The sequence below is a fragment of the Macaca fascicularis genome, chromosome 15 (assembly GCF_037993035.2).
Source record: "Macaca fascicularis isolate 582-1 chromosome 15, T2T-MFA8v1.1".
Taxonomy (NCBI): Eukaryota; Metazoa; Chordata; class Mammalia; order Primates; family Cercopithecidae; genus Macaca; species Macaca fascicularis.
The window spans coordinates 16,956,375-16,969,365 of record NC_088389.1 but is presented as its reverse complement, the minus strand read 5'-3'; the positions used below and the strand labels follow the sequence as shown (position 1 = coordinate 16,969,365).

The following is a 12,991-nucleotide window of genomic DNA, read 5'->3' as shown; positions in this document are numbered from 1 at the left end:
GAGCCAATAAATAGACCTACAGAAATATGGTCAGCTGATCTTGGAGAAAGGACAAGTGGTGCTGGAAGAATTTAAATATTTGTGTGTATATGTAAAAAAAAAAATGAACCTAGACACAGACCTTAGACCTTTCCTAAAAATTAATTGAAAATGGATCATAGGCCTAAATGTAAAAGACAAAACTGTGAAACTTTTAGGAGAAAACATAGAAGAAAACCTGCACGACCTTGGATTTATTAATGAGTTATCAGATAAAACACCAAAAGCACAGTTCATGAAAGAAAAAGAAAGTTGGGACTTTATGAAAATTAAATTTTTTCACTCTGCAAAACACATGGTAAAGAGAATTAAAAGACTTAACACAGATTGGGAGAAAATATTTGCAAAACACATATCTGATAAAGGTCTTGTATCCAAAATATACTCTTGAAACTCAACAATAAGAAAACAGCCCAATTAAAAAATGATCAAAAGATCCGAAGAAACCTCACCAAAGATATGCAGATGGCAAATAAACATATGACAAGATGCTCAACATTATTTATCATTAGGGAAATACAAAACACTACATACCTATTAGAATGTCTAAATAAAACAAGCAAAAAACCCTGATAACATCAGTTGCCGTCAAAGATCTGAAGCAACACAAACTTACTCATAGCTGGTGGGAATGCAAAATGAGACACTCAGTCCAGCAACTGCACTCCTAAGTATTTACCTAGCTGATCTGAAAACTTATATCCACACACAAAAAACAGCACACAAATGTTTATAGCACCTTTATTCATAGTTGTTGAAAATCAGAAGTAACCAAGATACCATCCTTCAGTAGGTAAGGTAAATGGATAATGAACCATGGTAAATCCATACAATGGAATAGTATTCATCCAAAAAAGAGAGAATGAGCTATCAAGTCACATAAAGACATGGATGAACATTTTTTTTTTTCTTTTTTTGAGACAGAGTTTAGCTCTTGTTCCCCAGGCTGGAGTGCAGGGACGTGATCTCAGCTCACCACATCCTCCACCTCCTGGGTTCAAGCGATTCTCCTGCCCCAGCCTCCTGAGTAGCTGGGATTATAGGCATACGCCACCATACTCGGCTAATTTTGTATTTTTAATACAGATGGGGTTTCTCCATGTTGGTCAGGCTGGTCTGGGACTCCTGACCTCAGGTGATCCGCCTGCCTCAGCCTCCCAAAGTGTGGGATTACAGGCGTGAGCCACCATGCCCAGCCCGAATATTAAAAAAAAAAAAAAAAAAAAAATTTCAGCTTTTATTTTACATTTGGGGTACATGTGCAGCTTTGTTACATGAGTGTATTGCATGATGCTGAGGTTTTGGGGTATGAATGATCTTGTCACCCAGGTAGTGAGCATAGTACCCAATAGGTAGTTTCTGAGCCTTTGCCCCCTCTCTCTCCTTCCTCTCATAGTCCCCAGTGTCTGTTGTTCTCATCTTTATGTTTTGGATGAATCTTAAGTGCATATTGCTAAGTAAAAAAAGCCAGTCTTGAAAGGTTACATATGGAGGATTCCTTTTCTCTTTTCTTCCTCCTCCTGAATCATTATTGTTGGTTTATTACAGAGCAAAGAAGATGTTCTTGCTAGCAACAAATCAATCAAGTTATCAACATAATTATACTTTTACATTTATATTTCCTTTTTTGACATTCTGGAAAAGGTAAAGCTATAGAGATGATGATAAACAAATCAGTGTTTGTCAGGGCTTTGGAAAGGGGAGAGGGCTAAATAGGAGAAGCCTGGGTTTTTGTTTGTTTGTTTGTTTTTTTAAGGCAGTGAAACTATATGATATTATCATGATGGATACATGACATAGTGCATTTGTGAACTTTATAGCACCAAGAGGAAACTTTTTTTTTTTTTTTGGCGGAGTCTCGCTCTGTCACCCATTCTGGAGTACAGTGGTGCGATCTCGGCTCACTGCAAGTTCCACCTCCCGGGTTCATGCCATTCTCCTGCCTCAGCCTCCCGAGTAGCTGGGATTACAGGCAACCCCAACCACGCCTGGCTAATTTTTTTTTGTGCTTTTAGTAGATAATGGAGTTTTACCGTGTTAGCCAGGGTGGTCTCGATCTCCTGACCTCGTGATCCACCCACCTCGGCCTCCCAAAAGTGCTGGAATTACAGGTGTGAGCCACCTAGCCCAGCCCCCTGAAACCTTAATATATACAAAGTTTTTAAATTCAACTTGAGGAATCTTATAATGTAACAACATGTAACAAAATGTTACATGTTGTTACAGATAATGTTATAAAATGATACAGCAGAATGTAACAAAAGAATCTATTATAAATGTGTGAACAACCTCATTAAGGAGGGGGAGAGAAAACATTGCTGACCTAAGTAAATCGGTAATAGAATGGAGCCTATAAGACTAAAGACAAAGGAACTACGTATAAGCATCATACTCTATTTGATAAAGTTGTTTCCCTAGGGGGACGGGTAACAATTCTGAAACCATTATCCTTGTATACTGGAATCAAACTATATAAGAAATTGGTGAATATTAGAGAGTATAAGGAAATGAGTGGCAGATGGTGGGAACCAATCTCATTATTGGAGTGGGAAATTACAGATAAGCTAAGTGTGAGGAGGCTAGAACGATCCATGTGGTAATGGGTTACAGTTGGAGACATCAGTATGAACTCATGTGTAACTTAATGCAGATGTAGATGGTTACATATAGAAATCTTTATAGATATGTGTATGGGCATGGGTTAGTACACACACACACACACACACACACACACACACACACACACACACACATTTCTTGACTCTGCCAGCTGAGAGGACCCAGAAACGATGATACCCCAGTAGCAACAAGCATACTTCATACCTGTCTTGTGCTAATCTTGGTTTCTAATACTGTTACTTGGTAAAAGGAACCAATGTTCCTTGGAGAAATGACTAATTTTAAGACTAAGGCAAGAAATATAGAATATGAGCCTGTTGCATATTGTATTGCCAGAAGGTAAGGAAGTGCTCAAACTAACAAAAACAATACAGGGGTTATGTCAAAGGGATGCAGGAGCCAACTGAAAGAACTCTCGAAGGCCAAAGCTGGAACAACTTGAGCAGCATGTAATAACAGTATTGAGTTGTAACCCAAAGTGTAAAATAAATATTCACAAGTCTATACTGATAGAAATAAATGCGAGAGAATCGGCAAATCTCTCATGCAGAAGAATTTCAAATAATCTATGTAAATTAGACCTCAAGAAGGTAGAATGTAACTTCCCACTCATTAAATATTGGCTGAGCTTAGTGACTTCCTTTCAGAGTTTGAGGTGGTAGTGTAAATTGCATAACCAATTCGCTATCAATGGGCTTTTAAAAATTGTAGATAGTGCTTCAATGAAAGCTTGTATGTATGTGTTTCTATATTTCTGTATTTTTTTTTTTTTTTTTTTTTTGAGACGGAGTCTCGCTCTGTCCCCCAGGCTGGAGTGCAGTGGCCGGATCTCAGCTCACTGCAAGCTCCGCCTCCCGGGTTTACGCCATTCTCCCGCCTCAGCCTCCCAAGTAGCTGGGACTACAGGCGCCTGCCACCTCGCCCGGCTAGTTTTATGTATTTTTTAGTAGAGACGGGGTTTCACCGTGTTAGCCAGGGTGGTCTCGATCTCCTGACCCCGTGATCCGCCCGTCTCGGCCTCCCAAAGTGCTGGGATTATAGGCTTGAGCCACCGCGCCCGGCCTATATTTCTGTATTTTTATAAGGTAAATATTCTAGGGAGACTATACCTTAAACATCTTGAAAGATATGTTCAAGTTGTTCTTCAAAATGTTACTGATTTCCATTCCTCCAAACAGTATATAAGAGTACCAATGTCTACATGCTCTTGGTACAATATATGACTCACAACATGTATTTTTATTTGCTACACAAAGAGTTTTTGTCAATCAATAATAAGAAAAAAACCTGCTTGGGTGACATAGTAAGACCCCATCCATACAAACAACAACAACAACAACAACAACAAAAACCAGGTGTGGTGATGTGTGCCTGTAGTCTCAGCTACTTGACAGGCTGAGGTGGGAGGATACTTGAGCCCAGGAGTTTGAGGTTGGAAGGAAAGATGTCCCAGTAGAAAGATAGTTCTCCATAAGGACCTGCATAGGCAATTCAGAAGGCAAATAGTACAAATGACCTATAAGTGGTTGGAACAAAAAATGTTAACTGAGAAAAAGCAAAACAAACAAACAAACAAAAAACACCTGAAGAGTCATGAAAGAAATGTGAAATTGAAACTGTGAAATACCATTTTTTTCCACTGAATTAGTTAAAAAAAAAATGATAGTAACTGGTATTGGCCTGTGTATGGCAACATGGATCTGCTTCAACGTGTTGAGGAGTAAACAAATAGACCTTTTGGAGGCCGTGTTTTTTTACATATACTCTTTTTTTTTTTTTTTTTTTTTTTTTTTTTGAGACGGAGTCTCGCTCTGTCGCCCAGGCTGGAGTGCACTGGCCGGATCTCAGCTCACTGCAAGCTCCGCCTCCCGGGTTTACGCCATTCTCCTGCCTCAGCCTCCCGAGTAGCTGGGACTACAGGCGCCCGCCACCTCGCCCGGCTAAGTTTTTGTATTTTTTTTAGTAGAGACAGGGTTTCACCGTGTCAGCCAGGATGGTCTCGATCTCCTGACCTCGTGATCCGCCCGTCTCGGCCTCCCAAAGTGCTGGGATTACAGGCTTGAGCCACCGCGCCCGGCCGTACATATACTCTTGAAAACAGGTACACACACTTTTATTCACTCCACTTTACAGGAATTTATCTGAGGACCTCAATAAAAAGTGTACAAACATATGTATAAAGATGTTCATCTCAGCATTATTACAACAAAATTAGAAATAACCTATTCAACAGTAGAGGTTTATTTAAGAAAATGATGATACTTCTCTATGATGAAATACTTGGAAGCTGCTAAAAATTGTAGAGGAATATTCACTTATAAAAATTCTTGTGATATATAATTAATATACAGCAGTTTAGTTTTAAAAGACAAACATGTTCTATATAGAGAAAAAGAAGATGGTCGGGTACAGTGGCTCATGCCTGTAATCCCAGCACTTTGGGAGGCCGAGGCAGGCAGATCACCTGAGGTCAGGAGTTCAAGATCAGCTTGGCCAATATGGTGAAACCCCATCTCTACTAAAAATACAAAAATTAGCCAGGTGTGGTGGTGCATGCCTGTAATCCCAGCCACTAAGGAGGCTGAGGCAGGAGAATCCTTTGAACCCAGGTGGCGGAGGTTGCAGTGAGTGGAGATCGTACCACTGCACTCCAGCCTCGGTGACAGAGCGAGACGCCCTCTCAAAAAAAAGAAAAAAAAAAGAAAATAAAGACCAGAAGGACACATACCACAGTGTTTATAATGTTGATCTATATGTGAGACTGAAATTTCTTTCTTTTTGTACTTATCTCTGTTTTCCTTGTTTTCTGCATCAAACTTCTGAAGTTAAAAGCTTAAGTTTTCTTTTCTTCAGTCATTAGAAAAGAGAATAAAATAAAAAGTTTTTAAAACTATGCTGATTCTACCTTTTTAATGTCTTCCTTATCTCCCTCTTCTTTCCATCTCCTTTGGCATGGCCCTGGCTCAGACCTCCTCATATCTCACTGAGACCATTGCATCAGTTTTCTAATGGGTGTCTCTATCCTTCCAAAGGATCTCATCTATCACCCTGCTCAGAAGCCTCTGAAAGTCCCTGTGTAGAATAGTGTTTTAGCTCCTTCCTCTCACCTTGTTGCACCAGTCCTACCCTCCCCACCACACACCCAGTCTGGTCTTTTTCTCCCTCCCCACCCTCATCCTCATTCATGACCCCCACCCACAGTACTCCTGCAACACTACCTAGCCACCCCTGGTCATGGAACATATAGCCACACTTCAGTCTTCTCTTGTTTAAAGTCTACCCATCTTTCAAGGCCTGTCTTCTTCGAGAAGCCTTCCTCTATCATTATTAGCTCTCTCATACTTTGGTTTACTGTTTGAACTTCTTCCATGGCCATGATTACCAGCTGCCTTCTAATATAGTGATTCCTTAAGGATTCTGCCTCCTCCTTTGGTCACCTCAATTTCAGGAAGGTCTGGACTCCCAGTGCCTGGAACCCGCACACAGAAGGGGCTTCATGGAACTCTGCTGAATCGAGTTGTTGACTCAGAGTTGCCTCTGCACAATGTGTGCTGCAGCTCCAGAGTCAGTGCTTCCGTGTTCCATAATATGCCTTAAACATATGATTCTCTGACATGCAGGAATCTGTTAAATTATACATGTAAACTATCACGCTTGAGTGTGATAATGTGGCATCAAAATGTAAGGTTTATGGGCACTCCATTTTGTATTTAGAAAAACTTTTTTCTGCACCTGGCTAGTAAATATTGAGTCTGAACTTAATTGTGGGCAATTCCTTGGAAAAAATGATTCTGTGGAAACCCAGTCATGTCCTGGAGGCAACCACAGATAATTACACTGAGAAAACATTTCTATAATACTCCTGCTTAACATAAAAAGCACATTGTTGAATCTTGGTTTCTCTTTCTTTGCTTTCTGTTTGAAAGGTGACTGTATTTCAATAACGATAATACATTTTATTGCAGCAGTAAGCTTGTTTTATTAGCTCTAGAATATCCTTAACTATATTTTCCCCTGTAAAGTTTAGGGGTTTTAGATGCCTTGCCTTCCTTTTAATTCTCCCTGTGCCCCGTGCTTTGCCTGGCTCTCCACCTTTCTTTGTAGTGCTGTCATTGCACTCTTGGGCATCTGTGTTTCACATAGAACTGTTGTTACAGAAGTGAAACATAAACAGGAAGAGCTAGCCACTTCCCAGCATTTCTTGGCATGAGTTTCTTCCGTTGCATTGAGGTGCCATGTGAGTCAGCTCCACTCTGGTAGATGACTTTCCTGTTCCACCATCAGACACAGGGGTTCGGGCTGTTGCAGTATGTGAGAGGTCAAGCACGAATGGGTTTCTGAACCAAAGCTACCAGCATACCCTTTTTGGTGCATGCTGTCTCCAGGAAAACATGCCCTGTAACCTGCATTGCTTTATGGAACTTAGAAAGAGATACTTCCACTTCCATATCATTTACGTTATGGGATGGGCCTCTCCTGAAAAATTAAATTTGTTAAAATTGTGCAAATATTGATGAATCCTCCTCATCGTAGGGCTGGCTGGGGATATGGACCTCACAAGTGGTCCTGCCAATGTATATGTCCCTTTGGCTATGTGTCCGTCTGTCCCTCCATCCACCCATCATCCATGATCTCCCCACAACTGGGATCCTTCTGAGCAGGAATTCAGTCTGATTCATCTCAGGCTTCCCAGCAGCTCTTCTCGAGACTTGTGTCACGGAGGCCCAGCTCTCCCCGGATGATGAGGAAAGTGCTGCTTTCCCTTGGCCACTGCAGCGTGCGCTGGAGACAGGACGCTGAAAACACGGCCCGTTTGCAGGGTTGGGTGCTGTAGAGGAACTCTTTAACTCACGTGACCCCGGCTGTCCTCTCCCAGTCTCCTGACCTCTTGGAAATCCCGGAACAGTGGTGGGCATGGGTGACATGGCTGGTCCAGCAATTAACAACTTTTCTGGTGTGTGTGTGTGTGTGTGTGTGTATTTGACTCTACAGGTCAGTTTTTGGGTTGTACGAGAAATTCTAACAGCACAGACTTTAAAAATAAGGGCAGAAATCCTCAGCCATTTTGTGAAAATAGCCAAGGTAAGCTTTTTATTATTATTTTTCCTTCCTTTCCCTTTTCTCTCACACCTCCTCCCTAAAAATATGTTTCCTCAGTACTTTGGGAGCTGCTTTGCTGTGGGCCTGCTGGGCACAGTTCAAACAGGGTGCTGTGGCTTGACTTCCCTAGGCAGAGCCAGCTGTTAGACCTGCCTGGGTGCTCACCAGCCCCCTAGCACCTTGTGTGCAAATTGGCAGCATGCCCCCATACCCTATAATGTTGGCAGCCAGCCCTTCTCCTTACCTGGGCTTTCACAGTCTCTCCACAAGGCAGGACCCAGAGGCTGTCCCTGGAATCCATTCATTCTCCTACTTTAGATTTAGCCAGTTCTGGGGGTTGATAGATTTTAGTTAGCGTCAATGCTCAATGCTTGTGATATCATCACATCCTGCACAATATTGTCAGCAGTCAGCAGACCCCACCCACCTCCCACTGAGCTTCAGGTCTGGGCCAGATGACCCTGCAGCCCCCCATCCCCACCTCCTGCCCCCTGGCCTGATAGGTTCTGTCCTTGTTGGGCATCACCTTTTCCCTCCTCTTCCCTTATCTCTAGGAATGCTGTGCCATCCCGTGGGCCTTCCTGGACCACTCATGCCCAGCAGCTCCTCCCTATACACTGGTTTCAACCACTCAGGCTTGCCTGACTCTCGGCTGCAGCATTGTGCTGGGTGTTTCGCTTCTTGCTTCATGTATGCATGTGTTGTCTTCCCATCCAGGTCCTAGGAAAGCTGCCCTTTACAGAGGACCCTTATGAGCCAGGCACCATGCTATGGTCAGCTGCTTTACTGACCTGGTCATGTTCAGTGCTCATATGATTATAATTCCATTTGCAGAGGAAGGAGAGCTTAGAGAGGTGAAGTGTCCATGCTCAGGGCCGCCCCCATGGCCAGTCAGTGGCAGGGCAGGAATCGGAGTCATGCCTCTGTGCCTTCAGGGAAGCTGCTCTGCTGGCCTCATGGGCAGGTTAAGTGCATCATCTATTTATGTTAAGAGCAATGGCCACATTTACTTCCTTTTTTTTTTTTTTTTTTTTTTTTTGAGACAGAGTCTTGCTCTGTTGCCCAGGCTGGAGTGCAGTGGCGTGAGCTTGGCCTTCCGGGTTCACACCATTCTCCTGCCTTAGCCTCCCGAGTATCTGGGACTACAGGCGTCCGCCACCACACCCGGCTAATTTTTTGTATTTTTAGTGGAGATGGGGTTTCACCATGTTAGCCAGGATGGTCTCGATCTCCTGACCTGGTGATCCGCCTGCCTTGGCCTCCCAAAGCGCTGGGATTACAGGTGTGAGCCACCGCGCCCGGCCCACATTTACTTCCTGTGCATTCTCCTGAAGTACTTGGAACTGGTGCTGGGCTTAAGATATTTGTTGTTGTCAATCAGTTCTGTGCTGGGCCACAAGAGAAAGTAGGATGTGGTTCCAGTCCTCCCGGGCTGTCAGTTTGGAAATGTGTTTATGGGGCCCACCCATGGAATCCAAAGTGATCCCTCCTTAATCTCTGCCATTTTCTGTGTGGCAGACTGTCATGCTGGCTCTGTGCCCTGGGTCTTTCCTTGTGCAAGCCCCTTTCTTTCTCTGGGCCTTGGTTTTCCCATCTATAAAATGAAAGGGGTGGGTTAGATAATTTTCCATAGCCCTTTCAGCTCTAAAAAGAAGTTCTGTGACAGGTGTAGCAATGCAGATACATGGAATGAAATTCAGCTCACTTAGATAATCTATTCTTATACACAGGAAACAATTAGAGAATGTTACGAGATGTATGAAATGAAATAGCTCATGTGGTGAGAGAGAAATTTCCAAGCAGGAATAGAGCTGTGAGGACTAAGTATAAGGGCTTTTCCTTTCTTTATGCATTTCACTAGGCCCCTACGATGTGCTGGGCACCGTACTGGGTATGAGAGACACGGTGGTAGATAAAACTTTGTCCCTGCTCTCAGGAAACAGCCCAGGGTGAGAGAGAGGCAAGTACAAAGCAAGTACAATCCAGTGTGCTACAGATATGCATGGACTTCTTTGGGGACACGGTCAGGAAAGACATATTAGAGGAAGGGGCACCTGAGCTTGGAAATACTTAAGTGACAGGGGTGGGAAAAGACAAGGCTGAGACTCACATTGTACTGAGCCTCCTGCCCTGGGACCAGCCACTGGTCTAGGCAGTTGATATGCACTGTCTCATGTGGCAGAAGTGCCGTGATTGCCTTCCACACTTTAAGTATGAGGACAGCAAGGCTCAGAAGGATTAGGTAACTTGCTGAAGGACACACAAGTAGTGGGAGCTGGGATTGGAACCAGGTCTTCTGTTTCCATAGAGCCTGCCTAATAACCCAAACTTCACTGACTCCCAAGAATGAGAAACGGCACCCCCATCCTGTTAGCAAGTTTCCGGTAGCATAAAACCAGGAACAGAGCAGTTGCATTTTTCTGCACTTACACTCGGCTGTGTCTCATTCTGTTTCCCTCCATGGTAAGAAACTTGTCTGAGACTGAATTGAATCCAAATGTTCTCACTAATTTGGGGTCTGGTTCAAAGGAACATGGTCAAGTGATGGGGAAGCCCAAGCACTGCCTTCCCAGCTGAGAGGGATTATGCAGATTATTGGTACCATCTTTCCTCGGCCTCTGTCTCCTTCTGGTGTTAAGATAATCATAGAAGACCCACATTGATGCTGCTGGCACAGTCGGGGTTTTAGTTTACAAAAGCCTGCTGGGACAGTATTCAGATTTGTCTAAAAAAAGACGTAATGCACATTATCAAACCTTACCCCGTGCCACGTTTCTGTCCAGACTAGTCAGCTTATGAAATTTTGCACATGTTTTAGATGCAGACTCACCTTTTGACAATTTGAGAGAAAAAAAGCATATGGTTTCTATGAACTCCTTAGAACTATGTTTTCTACATGAGATATTTTTAAGTGTAATTGAATTTCATAAATATGACATTTGGTAACACTTGAGCATGTTTTTGTTCTGTTGTTTATAGCAGCAAAATAATCTATTCCGTATCTTTTTTTCAGAAACTTCTAGAACTCAACAACCTTCATTCTCTCATGTCTGTGGTGTCAGCATTACAAAGTGCTCCCATCTTCAGACTGACAAAAACCTGGGCCGTAAGTTAATCTCCCTAAGTCTATCTGATTTCGGCTATCATTTCATTGGTGAAGTTCTTTATTCCACAAGCCCCAGCCTTTCTCTTACTGTCTATACTTTGTCAATGGCAGAGTTACGATGAGTTGATGACGGTTCTGTAGGCATCCTCACTCCGTCACTGACCCCATCCCCATTTTGGCACCAGGGAATGATGAAGGTGCTGACGTGGCTGGGGTCAGAATCCCCCAGAGTGGATCTTCTTGGACACCACCATGTCATGTGTGATGACCGGGTCAGCAGCGTGACTTCTGCCCTCCACTTGGCTGGAATTTTCCTCTGGCAGGCTCCAAACTGCCCTTGGGAAGGTCTCTGGGCTGATGGTTCGCAGCTGCCCTGGGTCACTAGCCATACCGCTAAGTTTCCCTGGAGAAACCTGTGACCCCCGTGTAGGAAAAAACGGGTTTTTTTCCTAAGGCCCTGGATAATTTCAGCTCAGAGGTGGAGTCTGATAGTTACATAATTGAGTCTGTAGGAAAGTTTTTCTGCTGTAAAAATACTTTAAAAATATCTCAGACCTCTTTATCCTCCTTCTCTTGGCATAGTGCCTGACATGGGGGAAGTAATTGCTATTTCCATAGCTCATTAGCATTCACCTCCTGGCCTGCCTGATCTGGGGTCTCTCACAGCCACACAGCACAAGCCTTTCGAGACCTGTTTATATCCCATGGAACTGACAGAAACTGTATGGAATTGTCAGATGTGCTTCTGCAACTCATTTCCGAACTTCTTTCTGCCAGTTCGTGGGGCTGGGCTCTGTTTCCTACTTGGCTGGTTCAAGGGCCTTTAAAATACTCAGGGATTATGTTGTAGGTGATCGAAAATGAGCCTTGTTTCTTTAAATTGCCGTTTTCCATAGATCTAGTCCTCGCAAAGTAGAGAAGTTTTAGCCCAGTGTCAGAAAACTGGGTTTGCATTCAGATGCCATTCAGAGCATGACTTCTGTGCGACTCATTTTCTCGTATCTACTCGGGGAGGTTGGCGTAGATTCTTGGTTTTCCATCAGTGCTTCGTGGAGTCCCAGGGGTTCCTTAGAGTTGCCTTGGGCGCCACCAGGGGCTGAGATTGTGGAGAGATGCTGCCAAGCAGGCGGTTCGGGCACTATTTCCACCAGAGCAGCTCTGTTTGTATCAGTTTTATGTACTGGACTTTTGGGTGAATTTCGACTGAGCAATGGCTTTGGAGGTCAAAAGCAAGTTTGGAAGCCACCGGTCTTAGCAGTTGCTGCCAGCCCTGTGATTCCAAGTCATTCTGACCAGTAAGGCTTTTTTTTCAAAAGTTGCTTGGAGATTTCTTTTTAAAATGAATTTTCCATCACTTAGATGCTGTTATTGTTTCTTGGATTGCTGGGAGCTATGTGAGGACCCAGAGGGATGATTTTTGAATCTTCTCATAATGCCTAGACTTTACTGTCAGCAATATTGTAACTCTCAATGATCCCTATAAGCTATACAGTTGGTGGAGGCAGAGATAGCACAGAGGGCTAGGGTGTCTAAGGGTCTTGCACAGAGATATGGTCCACTCAGTGATAGGGCCAGGCCCATGGATGAAGCGATGATGTCCTCCAGGGGATGCTGTGTACTGCCAGGACAGTGGGCAGCAGCAGGTCACAGCAGTACCCAGGACCACTCTGTTAGGCTTGACAGGCCCTGCTCAAGGTGGCTGGGTCTTCACTCCTGTTGATGGTTCTTTGCTGTAATGAAAATAAACCTCCAGGCCAGGTGCAGTGACTCACTCCTATAATCCTAGTACTTTGGGAAGCTGGGGGTGGAAGGATCGCTTAAGGCCAGGAGTTTAAGACCAGCCTAGACAACGTAGCAAGACCTCATCTTTGCAAAAATTCACAAAATTAGCTGGGCATGGTAGTGTGCACCTGTGTCACAGCTACGCAGGAGACTGAGTCAGGAAGATCCCTTGAGCCCAGGAACTCAAGGCAGCAGTGAGTTATGATTACGCCACTACCCTCCAGCTTGGGTGACAGAGTAAGACCCCATCTCTAAAAAAGAGAGAGAGATTGAGAGAGAGAGAGAGAGAGAGAGAGAGAGGAAACTTCCTTGGGGAGCCTGGAATGGAATTTGCGCCCAGGACCC

General features: G+C 43.9%; 1 protein-coding gene across 33 annotated transcripts in view; it reads left to right on the top strand.

The window, feature by feature from the left end:
* RALGPS1 (Ral GEF with PH domain and SH3 binding motif 1) overlaps positions 1–12,991 on the top strand; it is a 309,728-nt gene that overhangs the window by 125,131 nt on the left and 171,606 nt on the right. For 25 of the 33 annotated variants that reach the window (XR_012424392.1, XR_012424394.1, XR_012424393.1 and 22 more), the window contains 2 exons: positions 7,651–7,740; positions 10,772–10,864. Coding sequence is in view for 29 of the 33 variants with exons in the window: in XM_074016522.1 (XP_073872623.1) it covers positions 7,651–7,740; positions 10,772–10,864 (183 nt within the window). In the remaining 4 variants the exon portion in view is untranslated. The remainder of the gene's footprint in view (positions 1–7,650; positions 7,741–10,771; positions 10,865–12,991) is intronic. The other 8 variants (XM_074016526.1, XM_045372654.2, XM_074016528.1 and 5 more) reach the window with 1 other exon arrangement.